Here is a 27,780-nt window from a genome sequence, read left to right on the forward strand (position 1 = left end):
CTTATTCAAATCTGAACAACATAAAGTGAGTATGAAACACAATGCAATGCAAATGTATCATGCCACAAGATGAACAGGTAGGATCACAAAGAGACAATTTTGTTAAAGCTTAAAACTGAAAACGTTCAAGAGCCCAAAACTCTTGGAAAAGCAAATGCAACTTTTAAAGAACCTGTGGAATAACAGAGGATGAGGGGTCAATGTCTTCTTGGTGCCAGCAACATTCTTTTGTTTGAATTTACACACCTTGAGCTGATGAAGTTATTAAAATAAAATTGACCTCAGTGAACTGCCAATCATATGAGTAATTGGCCCTTTAGTCAGAGGAAATGAATCAGTGAAAGGAACTGATCAGCACACGCTTAATGTGGCTGAGTCAGTCAGGTTGAGAGATGTCACCGCAGGCCATAATTCATCAAGATCAATTAAAAAAAAAGCTCTGGAAGACCAGAGATGTGCAACGGGGGCAAATCAATTGGAAACTATCCAACTGATAGCTTTGCATGAGGTGGTAAAGCAAAGAGCCATTTTTCCCTGGGTATTTGCCAGCTATGTTTGAGACATAAGGACTAGTGAAGATGTAAGTAACCATATTCCCCATCCTATACTATACTGAGATGGAAAGTCCAAGCCAGAGTGCCTGTTCATTATGTCAGAAGACAGCTTGCCAAATCCCACTAATTTAATATGCGGACATTTCTCAAAAGGTAAGCCCCATTCTTAAAGTCAGTTCCATCACACTTCAAATTGTAACTTAATACAGAAACGTTAATTGGACACTGGCAAAGATCATATAAAATGGCATCCTGGAACACATGAAACAGTGAATGAGAAGCATCCAAAAGCAATGCAATAAACCTCTGAATGCTTCCAACACACACAAACAGCAAAAGTAGGGCAGCTTCTGAGTCAACCATATGAGGGAAAGAAAATTTGAGTCCCTGCCATTGCTATCTAGAAATCTGTACTACAGCAGATATATAAAAGTGCACGTTGCCATAGCAACTCTGACTAGGTGAAGGGAGGATAAACTCAATTGGCTGGCATGTTGGCATGGATCATACTGGTGCCAACAGCATCAGATTCAATCCCTGTTCCAGATGAGGTGGGTTTTGGATCCAGCTCCTTGGCCAATCTGTGGTGGAGGTTATGATGCTGTGTGTCAGACCTGTCTTTGTCAATAAAACTGAAAAAATTACTTTAGATAATGGTCACCCTGAAGGTGGCAAATGAAGCAAATTATTGGGACTGAGCAACAAGTGATAAATTGCACATCCATTCTTCACAATACCTGCTTATGATGGTGCAAAGCTGCTTCATTTTCTATTAGGATCTCTCACTGTGGTGAATGGCAGTGAGAGTGTGCACTTTTTGTATATAACTAAATTGCTTTCATGATTCCACATCTCTGAGAATGGGTCATTGAAGCAAAGTATAGTTTTATGCTTGTGAAAATCTGAATTACAGATGGCTAATTAGGAAAGATCATTAATAAAGTCATATGCTTTGCTTTTAATCAGGGCTAGTCACTGCAACTGATCTTGTGAACTATTTAGTTGAAGAATTGAGGCCTGGAGTTCGTGATGATAATGGTCACAAAACAGTAAAGTTCACCATTATTCTCAAGAAGCTGTATACAATGCACTGTTAAATTTAGAATTCCAGGAAATGCTGTTAGTGAATCAATGTTTCTCTGTGGGTGCATTGTTGAAATATCAATAGACTGAAATTCATTGGAAATTACTAAACCAGTGACAACCTGCCCTTTACACCATGCATAATGTTGTAAAAACTTTTGGAAATGTTTCAGCCAGTTGGATGATTGGGTTTTTAATGGCACACTGTGTTAATAATTACTGAGATACGCCTCTGCTTCTGAAGAATTAATTTGATATTTATCCATGTAATTTCTCCATTTGGACAAATTCCAGTTTCAAAATATTTCAGTAGTACCTTCAGTCACAAAGTATCTCCACAAAATTTATTTTTCCCTTAAGTGAAACATACTAAGCATTTTAGAGTAGATTTGTAGCTCGGGTTGTGGATGTTGTGGTTGGATGGCTCGCCGAGCTGGTTCATTGTTTCATAGACGTTTCATTACCTGCTGGGTAACATCATCAGTGCAGCCTCCGATGAAGTGCTGCTGTGTTTTCCTGCCCATTATTTAAACTCTGGTGTCCGTTGAGCTGGATTACCTCATCGGAGGCTGCGTTGATGATGTTACCCAGCAGGGTAATGAAACTTCTGCGAAACAATGAACCAGCTCGGTGAGCCAACCAATCACAATACTAAATGTACTTTGCTGTAGTGAAAGTTCTTTAAAATAATTATTTCTTACTCAACCTGATGGAATAATGTGCTCGACACATTTGCTTCCCTTGCTTAATGTCTGATTTCACTCAACATCAGGACAGGAAAAGATTACATCACAGTAATCATTCTTGCGGGCAGCATTTGGAATCAGTGAGACAACTGTGATGTCACCCCTGAGTTGCAAAGGTTGGGCCCAATTCTTACGGTATGACAACAGTTTATACTACATGCATCAGCTGCTCTCCCAAGCATTAAAATGCTCGAGGACTCAGGTGGCAGAGTCTGCATTTTAAATATTTGTATAAACTACGGGTCCAAACATCTGAAAAGACCGTGTGGGGAGTTTGAACTTTGTCTCATTTGACTTAAATGTTCTGAGAAACTATCACTACTTCTCCCTGAAAAGAAGACTGGTATCATTTCTCTGCACTACAAGATCCAAAATTTCAAATTTATTGTCAATCTTTATCTGCCCAAAAGGACTGATTTGCACAAAATTTTGAAAGCTTAAAGCATTCACAGAAAATGAGCTGAAAACTAATAATTGATGACATAGGACCTTAATCACTAATTGGCCAGTGAGGGAGCTATTTGTGCTTAATCCTCCAAATCTGTAATGCTGTTGACTGATTTCAGTCAACATCTTCCAATTTGTTGATTGTTCATTTGGTTTATCAAGCAGCTGTGTTGTCTGCAGATTCCATACAAGGTCATTTCAAAAGCAAGATTTTTTTTAGCTGCTATTTAATACTATCATTTACTTCCAGTACATTCTTATCTAGTTTCTAATATGCTTTGAGATTTTTTTTGCCATTTCTACATTAAACACAAAAGGTTGTTTGAGCAGGACTTCAGGATCATTGACCCAATCTGCCCTGGTTCACTCTGCTATGTGAAAAACCCAATGGGATTTAGGAGGATCTCTATCACATTTCTGTTGATTTTTCTCTTGCCAGCATTTAGTATTGCAATTTACCATGCTGTATATTTTACTTCCAATGTTCCCCCGGCATTCTGCATTCTATTGAATTAACTCAAACTTGTCTGAGTCTGTGAGTAAGCCAAGGCACTGAAACTTTTTAACTTGACAGGTAAGTTACATATTAAAAGAGCAGTGATGCAAATTGTGGAATGCTTCAATTTGCATATTGAGTTACAAACCATAGGAAGTAAAACTAACCTAGAGATGGAGAGAAAATGTTTTGCAACATGTTAAAATAAACTGAAGAACCTCTTTCACTCACTGTTAGGCATTTCAGCCAAGAAAGATTTTTCAAGTGTGACGGTGTAAGTTTTCAAAAGATGGCTTTCCGTCCATCTATTCCTTTTCAAAGGGTCAGATAACGTTACAGTGGCAAAATCAATGCATATTTTAAAGCAAAACTGAAAATTTCTTATTTTTCTGACCCTGATAAGGATAGCTACTAGACTTTTTAAAATTCATTTATAGGGCATAGGCATCTCTGGCAATGCACTTATTGTGTGTCCCCAGTTGCACTTCAGAAGATGGTGGTGAGCTGCCTTCTTGAACTGCCATAGACCACTTGCTTTGGGTTGATCTATAATGCCACTAGGGAGGAAATTGCAGGGTTTTGACACTGCAACAGTGAAGGAACTGTGATATATTTCAAAGTTAGGGAAGTAAGTAGATTGGACGAGAAATTGAAGATGGTGGTGTTCCCATGTATCTGCTGTGCTGGACCTTCTAGATGGAAATAGCCATTTGTTTGGAAGGTGCTGTTTGAGGATCATCTGGTTCATTAGTGTTCTTTAAGGAAGGAAATCTGCCACCCTCACCTGGTCTAGTCTACATGTGATTCCAGACCCACAGCAGTGTGGTTGACTCTCAACTACGCACTGAAATGGCCTAGCAAGCCATTTAGTTGTACCAACTGCTATACAAAGCCTCAAAGAAATGAAACCGGATGGATTACTTGGCATCCTCCTAGGCACCAGAAAAGCCAATGACAGAAAGAGCCCTGTCCACCCTGCGAAGACCTCCTTACTAACATCTGGGGGCTGGTACCAAAATGGAGAAACTGAGGTTATCAATTGTTTCTCTGAATTATTTGAAGGCCACCCGTTTATTTCAATGCATGATGTGCCTTTTGAATTGCAGTGTTGCAATATTCCCAGAATCTTCTTATTAAAATTGACAGCTTGCATCTGGCTTGACCAGTATCTTCACAGTTGCATGGCTAGATATTGAGTACAGAGTGGTTTTAAAGCTAACTACAGGAGCTGGAGACAGAGGAGGAATGGATGAAATTATCACAGGGATGAGAGATCCGCAGGTGGCCTGAAGAAGCCTTTCTGGTAAGTCTAAGTGGGTTGTTTTGGGAAAAGGGTGAAACTCTCATTTAGCAGAATTTAAGGAAGAGCTGAAATTTGAGGCACTCACTGAAATATTTAAATAAGTACCTGCCTCTTTTGAACAGATTGTTTTCCCATCTCTCTTCTTTTTAAAATTGGAACTGGGCAAGTTTTATAGGGATTCTGTTCAGACGTTAGAGCTTCCTGTTCAGATATGGGAGGGGATTACCCTCACTGAATGTGCATGAGAACTCCATCAGTTAAAATATTTTACTTTATGTAACTGGTAGTTCAACTTCACTTGTTATGGTCAGCACTTTACTAAGACTGCACGTCTCACTGCAATGTGGACAATAAGTGAAAGCAACATTTAAGATACCACTGTAACTTAGCTGGTAACATTCTTGTCTTGGAATCATTGGTTCTGTGTCCCACTCCAGGGACAAAAACACAAATAAGGTGAGTGTGTACTTCAGGGAGGAGGATTGCACTGTTGGAATTGCTATCTATCAAACAACTTTGGTGGATGTGGGAGATTTCAAGGTTCTATTGAAATGAAGAGCAAAAGAGAACTTCCCAGTATCCAGGCCACTATATCCCTCAATCAAAAATCACAAAAAAACCACAGATTATTTTAATCATGGAATCCCTACAATGCTGGGAAGGTCATTTAGACTCCCAAATCTGCACTGACCCTTCAAAGAGCATCCCACCCAAATAGTTGTTTGGGTCCAACATGCTTTAAACAGGACCCTGGTTTTGAAAAAGCTGTACGTCAGAGTCTTTTAAGGAAATGCTCTTTTTAAACCGGACCTGCCAAAAATAACTGCTGGCATTAGGAGCTGAAATTCTGCAATCATGAATGTGATGTCGGATTTTAGTGTTTGTGTTCACAAACTGTTATTTCTTGGTTTTGTTAAAATTGGAGATTGATTTGGAGATTTAGATTGTACTCCACCTGGGAAGAACTGCAATTCATCACTCAGACGGAAAGGCAACTTCATTTGGAAGGGAGAGGTAGGATGACAAACACAACTCAACCATCTTCCCTTCTCCATTTAAATTAAGTTCTGATCATGAAGTCCATTAATGACCTTCCTCCAGGTGACATAAATAAAAGAGGCTGCTCCACGTGACTTTTAGATGGTTAGAATAGGCTGCCCTTCAATGTTTGGGTGGCAGGGGTTGGAGTCTCACAATCATTTGTGTATTATCGAAGGTACAGACATGATGCAGAAAGGTTGCTGTTAAGATCAATCGCCTGCTGCCATCCCGCACCTTTAGCTCATTTCTGACACCTCCGGCCCCAAACCCCCAGTGACCTCCAACACCAGGGAACCCTCAAGCAGACATACAACTGATGTCTTGGTCCTCGCAATGTTCTCAATAGATGGGACATCTGTTCCCAGGGATTTTTCTTCAGGAAGAAAGGTCCACCACTGCCCTCTAATCTGCCTAATTGGAGGAAATTTATGGCAAAACTCAATGTAATTAGTCAGTGAGGCTGTCTTGCCATCTCTTGAGTAATGAACAAGACACCCAATGAAAATGGAAAAATATGCCCTGCGATTCAATTTGGACATTTTGAGTTTGTCCTCAAATCTCTGATTGAAAAATGCTGCAATCCCCACCCGGAGCACGGGAAGGGACCAAGTCCCAAATCCACTCTGGCAAAATTGGGATTGAATCCTGAGCCACTGGTACAAATTGATCCCTTATCAGATTTGATTAATTTATTCTCACAAGTATTTTGTCACAAAATACACTGAAAAGTGTTTTATAGTGTTGCCACTCACTGCACTATCCAAAGATACAGAAAAATAAGCCGAAGCATAGAATGTAAAGGCAGAAAAGTAAACAAAAAAAAAGTATTCAACTCTAGTCCTTGTTAAGTGCTTCGCTGTATGCCATGGGTCTAGTGGCCTGGCGTAAGTCCCCGCTTCTACTAGAGTGCAAGTCACCACTCTTCAGTGCCATCTCGTCTCCACTAATGCCCTCGCAACTATGGGTCCTAGTCGGACCTCGCCAACAGAGACGCCACCGATGCCAATGGGTACCACACCAGCCCAAATTCGACTCCAATGCTGCCTGAAATCCACCTCTGACCCACCTCATCTATGCCGCTGAAACTTGTACTGGACCCAAACTTGCCGCCGTTCCCATGAACCTTCGCTGGACGTCGATGTTCCTGGGCTTCCAAACTCGTCTCCATTGCAGCAGTTATGAATCAGGCGCTAGGACCACCTCGTGGATACAGAATCTGCCAGGAACCCAAACTATGCCTCCTACCCCATCATGAGTCTGTGCTGGGCCCACTTGTTTCCGCTGATGCAATCGTCGCAACCAAGAGCTTCAACAAGTAGTAAGTAAAATAAACAAGGGGGAAAAGAGAGAGAAAAAAAAAGAAATGGAAAGAAAAGTGGATGGCACGGATGAGCCCTACCACCATCCCCATAGGAATCTAAGTTGCTGTGGCAACATACATGCTTAGATGCATGTTGTAGCTTGGAGTAATAGTTAATGATGTCAGAGGCTCCAATTTTCTCACCAGCAGTCACTGTTCTTTTGTTAAGATTAACATGTTGAGTTTGGCTCCATTGCGAAATTTGGCCATCAGGACCTGGATTGAGACTTGAAGCCAGATCTTCTGGTTCAGAGGCCATGTACACAATCCAATATGCCACAAGACCTCCACTACCTATCATACCGACCAAACTGTACTCTGCCCTATTCCTGTACAAAGTCAATCATGACCAGGTTTGTGGTTTAGACCCACATACATCAGAAACTAGCTTTTGATTCCAGAAGCTCATTCCAAGTTGGATTTTAATCGTCAGCAAAGAGGAACAATTTTTCTTCCACATTCTGGGTGGGCTCTGAGCCTAGGGCCCGAATTTGAGAAGATTTTCTAACCCATTGCACCAAAAAGAAAATTACTTCTACTTGTATGCTGGGTACTCATTGTGAAAATTACACCTTTAAGAAAGTTGTTGCCACTCTGCATCTATGCAGGTATTACACAGAGAAAATTCAAATTTTAAAGGTTCCTGATACCAATCTAAAGCCCCATCTGACAGTTCAGGAATTGGCTGACATATTGTAGCTGTGCACGTGAATGTAAAGTAGCACTTAGCTTGTTACATTAATCACATTGACTGTGGTACATTGAGCTGTTTTATCATGTCCTATCTCGGTTTCTCTGCCTCACTATGTTGTGTCTGCAATCTAACTCGGAGCTAAGATTCACAGCAAAAATAGTATTTCCAGACTAGCCTGCACGGTATATAATTGAAGATAACTAATAGGATAACCATTCCCCACAAAGAATCCTACAGTGTATCAGATTATAAAGCACATTAATTTATTGTCACTGCTTTAAATTCAATTTAAGTGTATATTTATCCAGTAATTGTAAATTCCAGAACTATTTTAATCAACTTATGGGCTCTAAAGTATAACAGAAGGAAAAGACTCTTTGAATATCAGCTTCAAAATGGAGGCCTTTTGTGAAGCAGTGGAGGTGCTTTGCTCAAAGACTCAAAACATATAATTAAAATATTAATCACTTGGGAAGAAAAATAATCACAGGGTGAAGACAGAAGAAAAAGTTTCTTCTATTTTCTTTTTATGTTTTGCTTAAAATTGTAGAAATGGGAATAAATAATTTTTTCAGACAGCACAGCTGGTCATGTGATGAGCCTCCAAGGTCACATACCACCGTAGTTGTCAACCTGAATTGGAAGGCTTATCTTTTGCAATGATATAAAAGACTCCACGTTAAAAAAAACTGTAAAGCTAGGCAAATTCTTTACAGTAGAATTATTGACAACTCTGTCAGCAACAATACAAAACTACTGAAGCCAAGACCTAAGTAAAACTTGATGTAAAATACTGTTGAAAAGGGAACTGAAAATTATGTTTTTTTTTAAAATTAGGTTTGTTAGGGCATTTGCTATTATTTTAACTTCAGGCAAAGATTACTGGAGTATGAGAACTCACCCTGGGGCCATGCATTTTAGACCGGTTTATCTGATACCTGTATTCTGGCAGTCAGAATGCAGACAAGGTCTGACACCAGAGAACACACCTTCCTCTATTTTGCATGTGTCTACATGTAACAAAGAAGGCCCGTGTGAGGACTCAAAACCACCAACCTTGGCAACCTGGCTCACTGCCTGCTCCATTGCATTTGAAAAGTTTGAGGTTTCCAGCAATGTAAACAGCACGGATTAATAACTAGAGTGAACCTGCAGCATCGTTCAAGGTACTAGCATGTGTATGTGTTCTGTACTTTTGTCTTCTGTAAAGGGCAACTATGTTTGATTAAGGTGTTTAGAATAATTAAACAAGCATAAGACAAAAATGATTGGGGCTTATTCAAAATATAGTTTGATGACAAACAACACTGTTGATGCCCTAATAAAAGAAAAACTGGTTTTCTTACCCTTGATTGTTCTGAGTCCTTTTGATCTGGAGTTTTGAGATTAACCATTATTTTGCCTCATTATAAAATTTAGTAACTCTTCACCAGTACCAATGATAGCCACAGAAGAAAGATAAATGGATAAAGAACAGTCTGCCACCAACATCTGTTTTCTAATACCTAGTTAATACTTTGTTTGATCTAATCCACTAATCAAGCATTCCACCTGGTTTGAATCCACCCCTCACTTCCACCACTGGCAAGTAGCTCTGACGCTTAGCTCTTGCTCTGCACTGTGCCCTTGTTTGAGCAGGTGCAAAACAGGTATCAACATTGATCAGACATCAGCATAACTCCGGCATACATGGGCTAGACCCATCACTAGTCTAAAGCCAATGAGAAAAACAGCCACTTCCCAATGGCTGGCTGATCTTTGAAAAGGTCAGAAGTCATACAACATGAGGTTATAGACCAATGGGTTTATTTGAAATCACAAGCTTTTGGAGTGCTGCTCCTTCGTCAGGTGGAGAGTGCACTCCAAAAGCCTATGATTTCAAATAAAGCTGTTGGACTATAACCTGGTGTTGTGTGACTTTTGACCTTGTCCACCCCAATGAAACACTGGCACCTCCAGATCTTTGAAAGCATTGGCAAGCAGCATTTTCTCTGAAGACGCTTTAAAGATTTACCCAGATGGGTAAATTATCAAAGATTTTATAAAAAATGGAAACACGCAGCATGCAGAAATACAAAAATCGGTGTGTTATCTGCATAACATAGCAGTGTACTCAACATGAGGATTGACTGAAGTGAAAGTTAAGATTTTTCACCTGTTACTGCTTCTGGCCTGAGTAGCTATTTTAACTAGTGCAAATGTAGTTTGTTTGTGGTGTAACTTTCATCTTTTTACTGGGCTATTTTCCACACCATCAGTAGGTGTGTTTCTTCACATAAAGATTCTCTTGTGTATATCTTTGAGACTTGTTCAATATCTTTAGCGATTTCCATCACCCTCTCAGTTTTACTGGGTATAATGTGGAGATGATTCAACTCAATTCTTCACCATGAGGACCATTAACAATCATGATAATATTGAGAATGTCATAACAGCTAAATGTGATTTTAGACACCTGACAATGTGTATTTAATCACTGAAGTCAACTGGTCCATCTCCTAAAAGTCAGAATCATTGTCGACTTGTGAAAAGACAACCAGTACCTGTGAGTGTGAACAGATCTACTCTCAGCTTCTTCCATGGTCTCTCCATGATGTAATGTGTCATTTGCAGCTTGCTTATTTAAGTATTCAATTCAAGCACTGCACTGACTGAATTGTTCCTTGATTTTATTGCTCATGTTTGGCCAATAGAGCAAATCTCTTGCTTTTCACAGACTTAATTCAATTTCTTGGTGTCTCGCATGGATGTGCTTTAGCATCTCTTCTCTCAACTCCTTCAGGATAATTACTCTACTTCCTTTGTACAATATGCCATCCCTGGCGGTCAATTTATCTCTATCTGCCTAATATGCTATTATAGTAACAGGCTTGTTTTTGATGCACTATGGTCATCATTAACACTTTTGTCATTAACTCCTGCAACTCTTGGAGATTTGCATCTTGTTGAGTAGTTTGTTTGAGAGCAAGGCACTTGCCTGTTATGTTCAGCATCACTGCTTGATTGATGACTTCCAGTGCATGACAAATCTGCTGCTTCACATTGAATCAGAAAGATTTCGGACACCGTTGTAGCACCATCCAAATTTTTCACCAAGAAGACTGCTCTTGATAAAACAAGTCTGCAATATGCACCTGCCTCCTTTGCTTGCATATCATATCCAGCTGTTATTTCTGTAACTGGAGGAAAAATTTTCAAAGATTCTTTGGAGCAGATAGTAGCAGCTTGAGAAAAATGCTCTGAAGTGGCTTGCGACCAGACTTGATGGTCACTTTGTCTCCTCCAAGTAGGGGTGTTAACAAAAATGCTCAAGCCGACACAATGGTTAGGCACTCAGTCTTCATCATGTGTAAGGTCTTTCTTTTCTTTATGGTCTTTTTGCTTGTGTTAGTGCACTGCATGCAAATGCAGCTGGTTGACTTTACTGTATTAGGGATCTTCCAAGTCCTGTCTTGGTACTCATCATGAGGGAATGGATAGGGTGAACAGCCAAGGACTTTGTTCCCAGGGTAAAGTGGTCCAAAACTAGAGGGCATAGGTTTAAGGTGAGGGGGGGTAAAGGTATAAAAGGGACCTGAATGGCTGTTTTTCACACAGAATGTGGTGTGCGCACGGAATAAGTTGTCAGTGGTCGTGGTGGAAGATGGTACAATTACAACATTTAAAATGGTATCCAGACAGATATACGAATAGGAATGGTTTAGAGGGATATGGGTCAAATGCTGGCAAATGGGACTAGATTAATTTAGGATATCTGGTCAGCATGGATGAGTCGGACTGAAGGGTCTGCTTCTGGGCTGCACATCTCTACGATTCTAATATCACACTGCTAAGTGACTTGGTCATTTATGTTGTAGCAGTTCAGCACTATCATTGCTATCACTTGTGGCTTGAGTTTAATGAATATTGCTTCTTGTTCTATGTACCAATATCATTGCACATCCTTAACCGTGAGTTGGTACACTGGCTCATGCTAGATGACAAATTAGGCAAGAATTTTGCCAAATAGTTGAAAAATCCAAGAAAGCTTTCTACTGCTTATATGTCTGTTATTCACTGCATAACTGTTACAGTTTGTACCAATTTGAAGCCTAGACAAAAGCTTTTTGCTGTCAGTATATGGTCTTAAGTTTTAATTTTATTCTTATTCAACTTCAGGTACACCTGGCAAGTTCTGCTGAGCTGTCACGCAAGATTTTGATCATGGTCAGCAGTGACGTATTCCTTTGTGTCTCCACATTCGTAACTAGCAGATCATCCACCATAGCTCTGTTCAGGGAAGAAGTCAATGCTTTGCACCAGGAAGTGAAATTTCTCCAGGGCTCTATTTACATTCATTGGGTCAATGTATTCTCTCAGCTTTTCAGATTTTTCCACTGCTACCGAATTGTTAATCCATTCTGTAGGAGTTGCCACTTTCTTGAATACTTAATTCTTTTCCAGCTCTTCCATTTTATGTTTCGTTTAAAATGAAGCTGGAATTTTCCTTGAAAGGTGCTGAATGGGTTATAGAGGTCTGGAAGACTGAAACAAGCCCTTCTGCCCAACTTGTCCTGTCCAGTTGTATCAAGTAAACTAGTTCCATTTGCTGACATTTGGTCCATATCCTGCTATACTTATCCCATCCATGTACCTGTCCCGATGTTCTTAAATGACCTTATATTTCTCTCCACGATTACCTCTGGCAGCCCGTTCCAGGTACTCATAACCCATTGTGTGAACAAAATCCCCCTCTGGATCTTTTTATATCTCTCCCCTCTCAGCTTAAGCCCATGCTGTCTAATTTTAGAATATCTCCCCGGTCCATGGAGAAAAGCTGCTGGCTATCTATTGTATCCATGTGTCTCATGATTTTATACACCTCTATAAGGTCATCCTTCATCACATTCCAGGGAAAAAAGTTCCAGCCTGTACAACCTCTTCTTTAACTCAAAGCATCCAGTACTGGTAGCATCCAAGTAAACCTCTCCTGCACTCTTTCTAGTTTAACATGATCCTTTCATATCAGGGCTTGATCTTGTACTCTTATCTATTTCAAGATAACGTCCTCCTGGAAGACATCCTAACCCTCTCAGCATTTCTTTGTATTCATCTAAGAGGTGCCAATGGTTTGGTGTGCTATGACACTTGCAAAATCTTGAACACATTGAGGATTATCAGTCCTAGCATTAAACGTGCGCCAGCTTACATTAGTGGTATTTACTTGTCAACTATGACCAAAAACCCCAGGTCCTTGTTCATGCATTGCATTGGTCTTATACATAATCTGTCGTCTTGGCATACGTATTGTGCCATCAAATAGCCATAACCATACCTCTAATGACTTCAGTTTTGGATTGTCATATTGAGTCACTTTGCACATATCTATGCACATACTATTAAATATATTACTATACAATCTCTCCTAAAGGACTTCTTTTTACTTTGTTCCCTTGTAATGATTATGTATGGTTAGAACTTCCAGTTCACTTGGAACTCAAAAGTACAGAATCATAGAATGCCTACAGTGTGGAAAGAAGCCATTCAGCCCATCGAGTCTGCACCGATCCTCTCAACAGCATCCATTACATCCTGTACCCCTACTATAACCCTGCATTAACAATGGCTAAGACACCTAGCCTGCACATCTCTGGACACTACAGTGCAATTAAACACGACCAATCCTCCTAAGCTGCACATCATGTTTTTAAAAGTTTTGTTGTATTGTTTTTTTTCTGCTTCTGAGAGATTTTTTTGTGGAATTAATTTCGAAACAGTCTCTTCTCAAATCTTCTGATTTGCTCAACCTGCATAATTGTGGCATTGTTCATGGAAGAATTCCCAGTTCCACCTCATAATCCCAACAGTTGAACAAGAATGGGTAGGGGAAAAGCTACAGCCATTTTCTCTTAAGTGGTGATTTCATTGAAATCTTTGGTCTTTTTTTTCTTGGTAGCTCATAGCTTTGTAACTATGCTTTTTATTTCAGCCCTGCGCACTCACCACCTCTGACACCATGTTTCAAGTGTACAAAACCGCAGTGTGTTCAACACAAGGACTTTATTAAAGCGAAGGTTGAGATGTCTGCTTCCAGGGTACGTGCCTCATGGTAGAGGTACATTAGGACAGATATTTGTACATCATTGCATCTAAATCTTTGAAAAACCATGAAAACATTATCAAAATGAATATATTGTTATCAAAGAAATGTTATAAAAACTTAGAGACAGAAATACTGAGCTTTGTTCCAGAACATAATGATTCTGGGCCTATCATGGATCTTTCATACTTTCACATGATCTGTTTACATTCCATTGTGAATGTATCATAATATTGTGTTTAAGATCCTGTCTTCTAAGCATCAGCAAAACACATCACAACTTTCCTTCTCACTTGATGAAATGTTGAAGTAAATTATGACAATTCCATAAACAGTAAATTATGTTTGCCAATAGAGTGAGTTGGAAACTGTAAATTGCTTCTGACAAATGTAAATCTGCAATTTCAAAACTCTTCATAACAAAAAATTATGTAATTTCACCAATAAACCCACATAAATGTTGTCATTTTGTAAGTGAAATTATTGATCTCATTTAATATCCATATGTTAGTTCAATTCATGGACTTGCCTCCTCTCTACTCCAAAATCTTCCAGTCTAGTTCCCTCAAAATTCTTTATTTTGACTGTGTCTCGTGCGCATTTGTATGTCTCATTGCTCCTTCATCCGTGGTTGTGAGGGTCACATAATCTGGGATTTCCTCCATGAACTGCACTGTCACTCCACCTTTCTTGCCTCCTTCACATTCTTGCAATGTTAAGTTTTTGGCTGGCTACTTATTAATATAAAATCCATTTAATTTATTTAATCATAACTCTGAAAGGTTTTAGCCATTTTGTTTACCATTTTAAACAAAACTGATAGCACTTATCAAAATACATTAGGTTCCTGGTTTAACCCTTACCTTCTAACTAAATAAATTATAATAGTAGGGTCTTATCTACAGAAGACGTTGAAGTAGTTGAGTTTAAGATGGCACACAAACATGGGAAAACTGTGATGCCACAGCTAGCTCTCATAGGGTGCAAAATGACAAATCGACTACCCTCTTGTGGATTTTATTATATCAGCCTTTTACTTTCCACCCAAAAATCACACTGGAAGACACATCTACAAAGAGCAAACTAATCTCCCTGCTAAGATTAAACTCATTTTAAAATTTCAAACCAGAGGAAGGCGCTGTAGTTCAGCACAATATGACTACCATTGATCTGAATGTCTTTTTCTACCTGCTGTTTACATTACTAAACCCAAAATCAACCACAAACCAGAAAATGAAATAGCATCTTAACATACATGTTCGCAAGCACCTTGAGGCAGAATCCAAATGGGAGTTGAATGAGACAGCATGCAATAGCCCCATCCACTGATCTTTAAACCAAAGGTGCAGGCAGGGAAGATTTTAAGCTGAGAAAAGTTGTAGGATGCAAACAGTGTATTTACAAAAGGCCAGGAACTAATTTGAAAGCAGCTAGTAATGTAACACAAATGATCCTTGAAGAAAATGTGAAAAAACAAAAAAAAACGAAAAAGCCCTCAAATGGTGGACAAAATTGGGAATCGGGGTGGAGTTTAACATGTCGATATGACACAAACTGAGCCATTCTAAAATAACCAATAATGTCTGTGCTAGTTCCCATAAACCTTTCAAAATGGTAGAATCTAACCAGTGGAAATCCAGAAGTGTCACATTACCAGACTAAAGCTAGGAGCTTCAGAAAGCAGAATGAAGCTCACATTATTTACGAGTTCGTCAGCACCTCAAGATATACACTGGCGAACAGCTGTTACTCTGCAGGTTTATGGCTGTCTCTGCAATACAAACATCATATAAAAGACCTCTTCACACATCAAAAGTTATTTTAACTTCTCTTGGAATGTCTGCTGCACATGGTTTTATAGTCTTAAATCCATTGTGGTCTCTAATTGAAATAATAAACTCCTAATTTAACCTGACTAACAACTTAAAAGGTGCAAAAGTCAACTATGTTGTGTGTAGCTATATCTTTGCTGTTGAAGTTAAACCTCCAACAGACTAAATAGTACTTTTATTCAGTGGGTCATGTTCAATCTCATTCATTTCAATCTGTCTCCAAGATTATGGATCTTTTAGAACAGAGACACTGACTGCTCTTTAGATTACCATGGAAACGCTTTAACATATCAATAACTACAGTGATGTCAAACCTAGGATAAGATCACCAAATTGATGGCTAGATACACATTAACATCTAGCCCCTAAAAAATGTCAACAAAACAGAGCCCAAACAACCTTTTGGGTTACAGCAGATTGTAAAACTTAAATGTAGCATAATCTTATTCAAACATCACCACCAATGAACCAATGACTATACCACGAATTGTGTATATCTGGACACATCGGTTCATTGGTTAGTATATCTTCAATATACTAATGTTCCCACCAGTCAGAATGAGAAACAAACAGAGCTAAGCAGCCCTGAGGAATTGAGCAGTCAGTTCATTGCAACCATTGCAACTGGTTGGCAACACATTTGTATTTCATTCGGCACTTATAGCTAGCTCCCTTTCCAGTAGATTGATGAAGTACCATGAACGAGCATAGATTATGTAAATTAGGAAAGAAGGAAGATTAAAAATGGACTTAGTCCCTTTGAAGCCCTTGAATTAAGTTCAAATTGAGAGCTACAAACATGAAGGAATGCACTTCTTGCCCACTTTAAACAGTAGAGCAGCAATTATCTGTCAAGTGTAATATTCTGAAAGAACAAATGTCCTATCATGGTCTTGAAAGAAAATGTCTTACAAAGGACAACCATGTCAAGTATTCAGAAGAGGTGCAAGTACAGAACATTGCAAATATTATATCATTGTGACATATTAGGTGCATTTTCTTATGCAATTTGTGTAATTGCATCGTACTTTTATAAATCAACAGAAGGTCTGGCAATTAATTTTTCCAACATTTATAAACATTAACATGAGCAGTTCAAGATTTAGAGCAACTAGAAATCAAATGTTCTTAACATTTTAACATTCTTGTCTCTTGTCGCAAAATGAATCCTAGAAGAATGAGTGACTGTGTAGTAGTAGTAACAGTAATGTCACTGGTCGAGTAATCCAAAATCCTAGGATAATGTTCAAGGGCCATGGGTTCAAATCCCACCCTGACAGAAGGTGACATTTATATTCATTAAATAACTATTGTTACAACAAACATGTACTGTCAAGTGTTATTTAAAAACCCATCTGGTTTACTAATGTTCTTTATTTAAGTGAATTTACTATTGTTATTTAGTCTGGTATACAAGTAAATCCAGATCCATAGCAATGTGGTTTCTCTTAGGGGTGGGCAACAAGTGCTGGCCTAACCAGCAATGCCCACATCAATGAACAGATATGTATAAAAATGGTCCTGAATAGCATGTATTTATAAGAAGAAAGCAAAGTGCTTGATATCAAAACTGCTAGAAAGTTTATTCCTTGCCTTCCCATCCCTATTTTTTTCCCTGCCATCATTTTGCAGTGCAGTTCATATTGAGTCTAATGAGTAATAGTTAGCATGGAATGTCTCATAGCTAAGTTTGATTTTGTCTATACATGTCCACTAGTGAACAGAAGTTGGATCTTTTGAGCTGTGTCTGAGGGTGATAATTCAAGTTTGGTACCCCACACACTGCCACCCTGACTGAGATTAACTGACACTGTTACAGACAGCTGTGACTGCTTATTGTAGTGATTTCAACATATTGAACATTCCAAATCACAATGAAACAGAATGTCATAAAACTACATGAGGAGATATTAGACCAGATCATAGAATCCCTAAAGTGTAGAAGCAGGCCTTTCAGCCCATCAAGACCACACCAAACTTCTGAAGGTCATCCCACCCAGACCCAACCCTCCACCCTATCCCTGTATCCCTGCATTTCCCAAGGCCAATCCACCTAGCCTACACATCCCTGGACAATTTAGCATCAACAATCCACCTAACCTGCACATCTTTGGACTGTGGAAGGAAACTGGAGCACCTGGAGTAAATCCACGTAAACACAGAAAGAAAGTGCAAACTCCTCACAAACAGTCACCTGAGGGTAGAATCAAACACAGGTCTCTGGAGTTGTGAGACAGCAGTGCTAACCACTGAGCCACCATGGATAACCAAAAGCTTGATCATATAGTGAGATTTTAAAGAGAGACTTAAAAGGGATGTCTGTACTTGTGAGGCAGAACGATATCGGGACAAAACTCCAGTTTATTGCTCAGGCAACTGAAGGGATGGCCGTGTTGTTTAAGATTTGTGTTACTTGACTGGGAGCCTGTATAGCAAGCATCGGGGTGATAAGAGGACAGGATTTGGCGCAAGTTAGGGCAACAGAGTTTTGGGTGACCTTACATTTACAGATATTGGGGGGATTGGGGGTCTGTCAAAACAGTATTAGATTAGTTCGATTAGGAGGTAAGAACAGGCACGGGTGAGGGTTTCAGCAACATGAGGGAACTGAGGCAGGGACAGAATTGGCAGTGTAACAAACATGGATAAATTTTCAATGACCTTGCAAATTTTTGATTGAAAACTCACGTTGTGGGTCAAACATGACCTCAACTAGACTAGAACTTGTTCAGCTAATGACTAAATTGCACCCTTAACAACTTAGAAACTGTCTTAAGGCACTGCACAGAACTGCAATCAGACAACAAGTTAGGGGTAAACCCAAAATAAAAGTTTTTCAGGGAAATAGTTATAAACTTCAGTCAAATGATCTATTGCAGCCATTGAAGGAATTTAGCTCAGCTTTACAGAATCAATAGATCTGCATGCCTAAAACAGCTTGAAATGATGATCCACCCAGGGAAGGCAAAACTGTTTGAAAAAGTACAGCAGAGAGCTGTGACAGTGTATGCCTCCCAACAAGATTCTGGTCAGGCAGCGAGTATTTATTTCAAGCTGTATGATGTATTCCAAATTTACTTGACACCCTCATAATAAAGTATAGAGTGTCAATGAAATTGTATAAATCATGGCTTGAAATAACTACCAGGCATTGCATTGCTGAGACAAGCTCCAGAAAAGGTCATGATTGTCTGCTTTCAACTGGAAGTGCTTCAACCTGAATGATGAGTTACAATCTATGCAGATGACTTGAAGCTTATCTGTAACTGGCAAAATTTTAGCACAGGGAGGAGAATGTGTAGTTTAAAGGTGACTCGGCTCGTAATGACTGTAAATTTATCCCAGTAGCCTCAAACAATAAAAAACTTGCACTCAGGAGAGGAGAGATGAGTTATGGAATGGGAAAGTAGACTCAAAAAGGAACAAAATAAAAGGAAATGAAGAGCGCAAGTGCAGGCAGTAGACAGACAATAAATTACATTGTGTTTAATTAATAGCTCCCAGTTGGACTATTAATCCTCAATCATAAAATTAACTCCCCACCTGAATACAGCACTGTTTTTTGTTTCAGATTTCCAGCAGCTGAAATGTTCTCTTCATATACATGTTGACACAAAGAAGCCATTCTGCCCAACTGGTCTATGCAATATGTTAAGATCCCACCTTATGTTATTACCAGCCAAGTAGATGCAAATTAGGAATCTGGTTTGGCTGGTCATGTTTTGTTTTGCTTTTGTTTTAACAAAGTTGTCTCTTGCCGAAAAATAACAGCAGATTCTGTTTTAATATGAAGAACTGGTTCATTAATAAAAAGAGTTAGGCTAGAAAGTAGAATAAAGCAAACCATCTACTTATGTGCCAAATTTAGAGATTATTAAACACGCAATAAAGTATAATCCCATTAATCCAAAACACTCATTTATAAACTACAAAACAAAAACAGGTTTTGTATTGTACATCGAAATACTTTTATACAATACTCAAACCAGAGTAACATAAAGTGTAGAGCTGGATGGACGCAGCACGGTAAGCAGCAGGAAGGCTGACGTTTCAAGCCTAGACCCTTCTTCAGAAGGTCAGCTTTCCTGCTCCTCTGGTGCTGCTTGGTCTGCTGTGTTCATCCAGCTCTATACCTTGTTATCTCAAATTCTCCAGCATCTGCAGTTCCTACTATCCACGTATCTAACACTTTGGTAGGTTTAAGTTACTGTAATTTCAGTTCTTAGACTGGAATTGCAAGTAGCTTTTTCCTGGAGCTATCATACATCTGTTTAAATGTATTCAACTTCAAGTAATCTCTTCAGGATTTTATCCCAGCAGTACTGCTCTGGGATTAACACCATTTCCTCAGTCCAAGGTAATCTAGTTCACTATGTACCCCTCCTTTCTCAGGAGCACAAGTCTATGTAGCCATCCTGTTACAAGGGCTCCACAGGGTTACTCCATTCAAAGTAAAAACTGAAACCCAAAATCGCTCCCTCACTAAAATCTGGGTGTTTCCCTTAATCTTAAAAGAAGTTGCATAAAATTTTAATAAAACTTGAGGCTCCATTACGTATATTGCTGGGTCGCAAAACAATCTAAAATAAATTAAACTCCAGTAGTGGTGCACAAAACCCATTCACTCTAAACCTAAACTCAGAACCTATTAAAAGAATTCACCATGACTACAGAAATACTTATAAATTAATTATTAACTTCACACATTCAGAAAACTCACCAGTCACTAGTTCAAAATCCAGAAACCCAAACTTGTAGTAAATAATATTTTTAAAAATCCCACAGTTACACCAAATATCTACTTGTACATGAGCTTTTTCTATTTAACAAAGCACCTCCAAAACTGCAAGTCAAGACCCCAACTGGAAACACAGAAGCAAAAGATGGGGTTCTAAACTACCCCTCCTCCAATACTGTGCTCCAGGCTGAATCCACTTGGTCCCTCGGTCTCTCGTCCCCTGCCATGGGCTTCTGTCGATGGCCACTTCACCAAAACTATGAATCTAATGGCAGTGTTTCTCGCTGTAGGCTGCGTAAACCTAACCTTCGTGTCATGGGTCAAAATGGAGTGCAACATCAGTCAACTCAAAACCCTCAAACCTTGCTACCACTGCTACCTGGGTTCATGAGCTGGACTAGCTCAGATGGCATATTGGATTGTTGACTACGTAAAACAACATTTTTACAAAGTACTTAAAAACAGATTTTCACATTGTTATGATGCATAATTTGTGGATTTATAATCTGAATTTGAGTGATTATGTACTGAATGTTACTATGTTGCTTTCTTGCTGGTTTGTTCTGGTTGTGTCTGGGGTTGCAATAGTTACAGAGTAAAAATGAAAAAAAATCACATTGAGAGTCCGTGATCTCACTCAGCTTATCCTGCTATTTGTATTTCTTGTACTTATGTAACTTTCTCTTAATTTCTTTCTGGGGTCCCCTACAAGCTCATTTGGCTTCATGGTTTTGTTTCAAAAGTATAATCTGTTCAAAACCTACATCATAACTAAATTGAAACTTCCATCAAAAACAAATTTATTTGCCACCGTAATACATGCTGAAATGGGCAAAGTCATGCATGGGTTTGTCATGGACTGACCTACAGAATTTATTTCATCTTTAAAGCTGCTGATTTTCACCGCTTTCAAAAGCATTACTGAATATGTTCCAGAGACATTGATAAAGTCACAAAAAATAAGTGCATCTAATTAGAAAATAATCTAAATTGTAATAAGTTGTTCCAAATTCAATAGTACAAATTGAGGAATTCCATATAATAATTCCAGTGCACTGTTTGTCTCTTTGACAAATAAATAAAATATTTGTTCAGTTATATGTACTGCAATTTTGTCTTTAGTGTCTGCAATAATCAAAATTTGGAGAGTCTTAACCGGATACCAACATTCACCATCCATAAATGGGAGTCTTCTATTATAAGTAAGGAGGTTTTACGTTTTGGAGTCTTCAGGAGAAGACAGTGCAAAGAAAGGTTTGTATTTTTCTGTGGCATGATTAACAACCCACGCCAAGCAATTCACAAAAGACATTGAGCTGGTAATGCAACCCTGTAATTAAATTTTACAAAAACTGACCACAAATAAGATTCACATACTTCCCACACATTATTTACTTTTCTCAGCTAAACAGACAGCACAGTCAATAGTGTAATTGTTTAAAGCTCTTCAAGCATTCACTCTTGGCAATAAATGAACACAAAATAACACCCTTTATGATTTCAGCCTCTCAGAGATCATCATGTTAAATCTGAGTCAGGAGGCAGAAGGGAACATGGCTCCTCTACCCTTCCTCCCCTGGTCCATACACAACGTTGTCCCAAACAGCAGATCATATGAAATTACTTGTCTGACCTAGCTGAAGGATGCATAATGTGCATCAGTTGTTTGTTGTGGCTATTTCAGAATCTCTTCTTCTATTGCACTGGCTTTAAAGATTGTGTGGTAAACTTCTACTGGTATGTATCATCAATACTATTGCAAAGGAAGACTACAGAGTTTGGCGGAACACCTTACATTTATTTAGTGCTTTTAGAACAGTATAACATTCCCAATGGCAGGCAACATTTTTAATTGATCCATATGAGTGGCGTCATTACGCATGACCAGAAGCTTCTTCAAAGGCATGTTTTAAGGCTTATCTTATTGAAGGAGAGAAAGTTAGAAAAACAAAGAGTTTTAGGGAAGAAATGCCAGAGGTAGACCTAGGCAACTGAAGGCCGCTTGGCGGGCCTAATAAAACTAGGGATGCACAACAGACCATAGTTGGAGGAAAACAGAAGTCGTGGGGCTGTAGGGCTTCACAGGATTACTGAGATAAGAAAGAGTCAGGATGGATAAATGGATAACTTTAAAACAGATGCATCGATAAACTGGGTGTCAGTGAGGAAAAGGCATTGGTGAACAAGACATGGAACGTGTTCAGGTTTGAACATTAGAGTTTTGCATTAGTTCAGCATTAGAGAAATTAAGCTGTAAGACTGGCCAAGAGAGCATTAGAGACAAGGCCAAAAGCTTTGGACTACCCTGTCCACAGTTTCCTGTCTCACTTTGCTCTTTTGAGATATGTTCAAAACCTACCTCTTTGACCAAGCTTTATGTCATCTCACCTAATATCTTTATGTGTTTTTGTGGCATATTTTGTTTTATAATATTCCAATACAGCACCTGAAGTTTAATTATTATATTCATTGACAGCCTTTAATGCAAGTTAGTGTCATTAGATGGATTTTAGCAGATAAGCTGAGACAGGACTAAGAGGGGAGGCATAATCTGGTCGTTTTATCTCTGGACTTTTAATCCAGAGACCAAGTAAATGTTCTGGGGACCCGGGTTCAAATGCTACTATGGCAGATGGTGGAATTTGAATTCGATAAAATATCCGGAATCAAGAATCTAATGATGACTGTGAATCCATTGTTGATTGTCGGAATGACCCATCTGATTCACTAACGTCCTTTAGAGAAGGAAACCGCCATCCTTACCTGGTCTGGCCTACATGTGACTCCAGACCCACAGCAATGTGGTTGACTCTTAACAACCCTCTGGGCAATTAGGGATGGGCAGTAAGTGCTGCATGGCCAGCAAAGTCATCATCCCAGGAACAATTAAAGAAAGAAAAGTAGCTGCTGTTGCTGAGGAAGTCGAAAAGAGGTCAGAATCTCAGCTCAGAGATAGAGTGCCAAGCTTGGAGAGTGCTGGAACAGATTGAGTAGATACATTATGCTGTCCTGATCCCAGCAACATAGTCATTGAAGTAAAAATCAACTGAGACTGCAGGTGTGCAAAAAAGCAGCCACATCTGCATTTCTTCACTACAAAATAAAAGGACAGTACTGTGCCTGGGGGAAAGAATCTGCATTCTCTTGTTGGAAAGTATGCCTGCAAGGAAGTCAGTTGAAGTCAGTGACATACTTGACTGTGACATTTTCCATAATCGAATAACCTGTTGCCACTCCCTGATGAAATTATGTGCAAAGAATGGTCTGTGGAATGATGAAGTAGTGACAGGTAGCCATCAGCAAGTAATCAGAATCCACTGTGAATCACTGCCTGTAGGACAAGTAAAAATTGGAGAAAAGGCTACAGTCATTTTTAATCATGTGTATCTACTTGGTAAAAGATACATATCTGAATTCTGTCAGTAATCAGATGGTCAGACAGAAAAATCATCATCTGGAAAAGCAATTTATTAGAAAAGGCACAAAGCTTAAGATGGTAACTCTGTTTTCTTTCCAAACCTGTTGGGTTCCTCCAGCAATTTCGGTTCCTGTTTGTTTCAGATCTCCAGTATTCGCTGTTCTTTGTTTTAAAACAGTTTATTTGTAGATCTGCAAAATTTTCTGAGCAACCAAACAGCAGTTTCATCATTCTGCATTGGCAACTTCTCATTTTAAAAAGTAGCACAATTTTCAAAACTAAAATGTGCAAAGGGCTGAAAAAGAACATTCAGCCCATCAAGTCTGCTGTGCCACTGAGATCATGGCAGGTCTGATAATCTTCAATTCCACTTTTCTGCCTTTTCCCATAGTCCCTCATTCCCTTTCTCATTGGAATAGCAAGGTTCCCCTCGGTGTCTGAGGCAGACAGGCAGAGGGCCCCAGGGTGAATTCCTGACCACAGTACAAAGTTTACCTATTCTCAGCTGGAGTTGCTTCAAGGTCTCCCTTTTAAGGCGGGGGCAATACAAGGAGGTTTCAAATTCTTTATGTACCAGTGTAACGATGAGATGAAAGGCGGATTGGAGATCAACTTAGCTCGATATTATCCAAGTTTCTGTGTGCGTACAACCATTTCAGTGAAACATTAGGTGGCACTGGGTAACACGGTTTAGCGGAGAACATCCAGAAAAGAAAGGGGAACGAAAGTTGAGGAGAGAAAGTCAGTTCTGTGTTCAAACCATGCGGAAAAATGGTCGGGCAAAACACTTCCCAACTCTTTACTTGAATGTCAGCCCTGCATAAATGCAGTTGGCGAAAGTGTGGCTGGTCAGATCTGAGTGAATGATTCACTGAGCAAATTGGATCAATGCGTTTTTTTTTCAGATCGTTAGGGTGATTAAGCAGAGGGGTGAGGCAACAGTCTGTAAAGCAACATGCCATTCCAATCCCAAGTTTACGTTTCTCGAAATCTACTACAACAAACGCATGCAAGACGAAAACAAAATTCTAAAGTCTCCACGGGAGCCCCAGGTAGATCAGTGAACTCTGAGGGGGAAAGCCTGGGTCTCACGTTCAACAATTTGTGTCTGCAAAAGGAAATATGCAGTGCTACCCTTCCCCCAGCCCACAAATCCGCGAAAGGAATGTCTTGCTGATAAGTCCTTTATCCTTCTATTAAAGCAGCACTCAGCTTAGACAAACAAGCCAAGTTTCCCACTCCCCAAGGCACAGGATGATGGGCTTGGGAGCCCCTGTGATTCCGGAGTTTGCACAGCCACAAAACACATTCACTTTGCGATTACAGGTGTCCCGAGCACACCGGTCACTTGCTCCTAAAACCACATCGCCAACCATCTCCACCGCGAAAACCTGAATACAAAAGAACACGCAGATCGATCCGGGGACAGGACAGATTTGTGATCTAACGAAGACCTATCACTGGACTCGGAAATTGAACTGTTTCTCTCCCTCTCCCTCTCTGCACAGACCTACTGAATTTCTCCAGCAATTTCTATTTCTGTTTCAGATGAGTGAACTACTTCGAGCGTCTAAACGCACCTCCACAAACATAGCACACAGAGACACAGGGGGAAAGTCTCAAACTGGGAACACTCGCACCGAAGAATTGCTGGAAGCGATGTATATTAAACCCATATCCCACCCCATTCAGAAACAACTCCACACTATCCTCAGTTCATGACGTAAAGCGGTCAGCAACCTACTCCCACTGCACACTCCATTTGAGAAAGTCCTTACGGTGTCTCCTCACCGAAATGCAAGGCAAATCGAGAAAACAAAACGCAAAGCGATTGATATTGTGTTTCTGCCGGCGATCTGGGTTGTCCCGGACTCACACACAAGGTGTGGGGATACTTGGAGATAACGCTTCAGGAAGAGACTATGACAATCAGTACACTGTCTCACGCTCTCTGAGCTATCTGCCAGCGTCGCCGCGCCTCAACCGGTCTGAAAAGTTTCCATTCCCTAAACTTTGCACAGAATTTGCAACAGACCAGCACCCGCTGAGTTAAAGCCGCTGAAAAATCAAGTTTATGGCTCAGGAAGATAGGCTATTCGTTTAGAAGGGAACTCACATTCATATAAGTATATATGTATTAGAAGTGTAGTATACTGAGAGGATTTTAAAAATACTCCAATAGAAACTGCTGCAAATAAGGATGTGAATTTGTAAAACTACTTCATAACGAACGTTAAAACTAAGCCAGTAACATTCCTTTTTTTTCTTTTTTTAAAAAGTTCAATCAACAGTTCTCGGGTTTTAAAAGTCGATCCCATTTTACAGCATTTCACCTGTACTTACAAACTACTACCACCGGTACAATTCCTAAGCAACCCACCGTCCCTCGCCAGCCACCAGCGCGCACACACACACACACACACACACACCGCTCCCTCCCTCTCTCTCTCATTCCTGATCCATAATGCACTTACAGGTAGCGATCCTGATCTTTCAGTTGTCGGTGTAACGCCACCGAATATCCGAAGTAGCTGCCGGGTGGTCCCTGTTTAATGATCGGGAACTTCACATCGATGTTAAAAGCAGAAGAGACCGCCACCGCGGTTGATAGGAGAAGGTATAGCCCGGGCTGAAACTGAGGAGCTGTATAAGGCGCCATGTCGATTTCAAAGGCGGTCTGAGTTACACGGTGATACTGCAAGTACCCAGTCTCTCTCCACACCCTCTAGCACTGTACACGCCTGCCCTTCAAACCTGCGCATAGATGAGGCTTTCCTTCCCGACTCAATCAGATCGACTCAGCACTTTGCAGACCTTAAAACGGCAATGTCATTCCAAAACCTCACTATTGATGTACAGTTTTGTTTTAATTCACCCTGGGGAAAACCCAGGAAAGGATTAATTATATCAAATGATTGCCTCCATTCTCGAGTTACTTGGACTATTATGATTTCAAATTCAGGTTGTGGGTCCCACTAGTTAATTGGCAATTTGATGCCATGAGCAGAGGAACCACAAACGAGGTTAAATGAACTAATGATAAATATGTATATTAAAAAATTGTGGATGCTGGAAATTAGAAACACAAATAGAAATTGTTGGGAAAACTCAACAGGTCTGGCAGCTTCTGTCGTTGGAAAGTAGATTTTGTATTTCAGGCCCAATGGCCCTTCTTCAGAACACAAGCAATGTTAATTCTGCGTTCTCTCCCCAGATTCTGCCAGACCTGCTGAGAATTCCCATTATAGAATCATACGGCTCTACACCATTGAAACAGACACTCCAGTCCGGTTTGTCCACGCTGACCAGATATCCTAAATTAATCTAGACCCATTTGCCAGCATTTGACCCATATCCCATGAAACTTTTCCTATTCGTATACCCATCCAGATGCCTTTTAAATGTTTTAATTGTACCAGCCTCCACCACTTCTTCCAGCAGCTCATTCTATACACACACTACCTTCTGTGTGAAAAGTTGCCCGTTTGGTCACTTTCAAACCTTTCTCCTCTCACCTTAACCCTATGACCTCTGGCCTGCACTCCTCCACCATTGGGAAAAGATAAGACCATAAGACTATAAGACATGGGAGTGGAAGTAAGGCCATTCGACCCATCAAGTCTACTCCGCCATTTAAATCATGGCTGATGGGCATTTCAACACCACTTCCCTGCACTCTCCCCGTAGTCCTTGACTCTCTCTGAGATCAAGAATTTGTCGATCTCTGCCTTGAAGGCATCCTACATCCCGGCCTCCACTGCACTCTGCGGCAATGAATTCCACAAGCCCACCACTCTCTGGCGGAAGAAATGTCGCCTCATTTCAGTTTTATATTTACCCCCTCTAATTTTAAGGCTGTGCCCATGGGTCCTAGTCTGCCCACCTAATGGAAACAACTTCCTAGCGTCCACCCCTTCTAAACCATGCATTATCTTGTAAGTTTCTATTAGATCTCCCCTCAACCTTCTAAACTCTAATGAGTACAATCC

General features: G+C 39.9%; 1 protein-coding gene across 6 annotated transcripts in view; it reads right to left on the bottom strand.

The window, feature by feature from the left end:
- itga3b (integrin, alpha 3b) overlaps positions 1-26,536 on the bottom strand; it is a 175,474-nt gene extending 148,938 nt beyond the window's left edge. For all 6 annotated transcript variants that reach the window (XR_009442858.1, XR_009442857.1, XR_009442856.1 and 3 more), the window contains exon 1: positions 26,266-26,536. Coding sequence is in view for 3 of the 6 variants with exons in the window: in XM_048560367.2 (XP_048416324.1) it covers positions 26,266-26,450 (185 nt within the window). In the remaining 3 variants the exon portion in view is untranslated. The remainder of the gene's footprint in view (positions 1-26,265) is intronic.
- Positions 26,537-27,780: the final 1,244 nt, after the last annotated feature.

This window comes from Stegostoma tigrinum, chromosome 31 (genome assembly GCF_030684315.1).
Source record: "Stegostoma tigrinum isolate sSteTig4 chromosome 31, sSteTig4.hap1, whole genome shotgun sequence".
Lineage (NCBI taxonomy): Eukaryota > Metazoa > Chordata > Chondrichthyes > Orectolobiformes > Stegostomatidae > Stegostoma > Stegostoma tigrinum.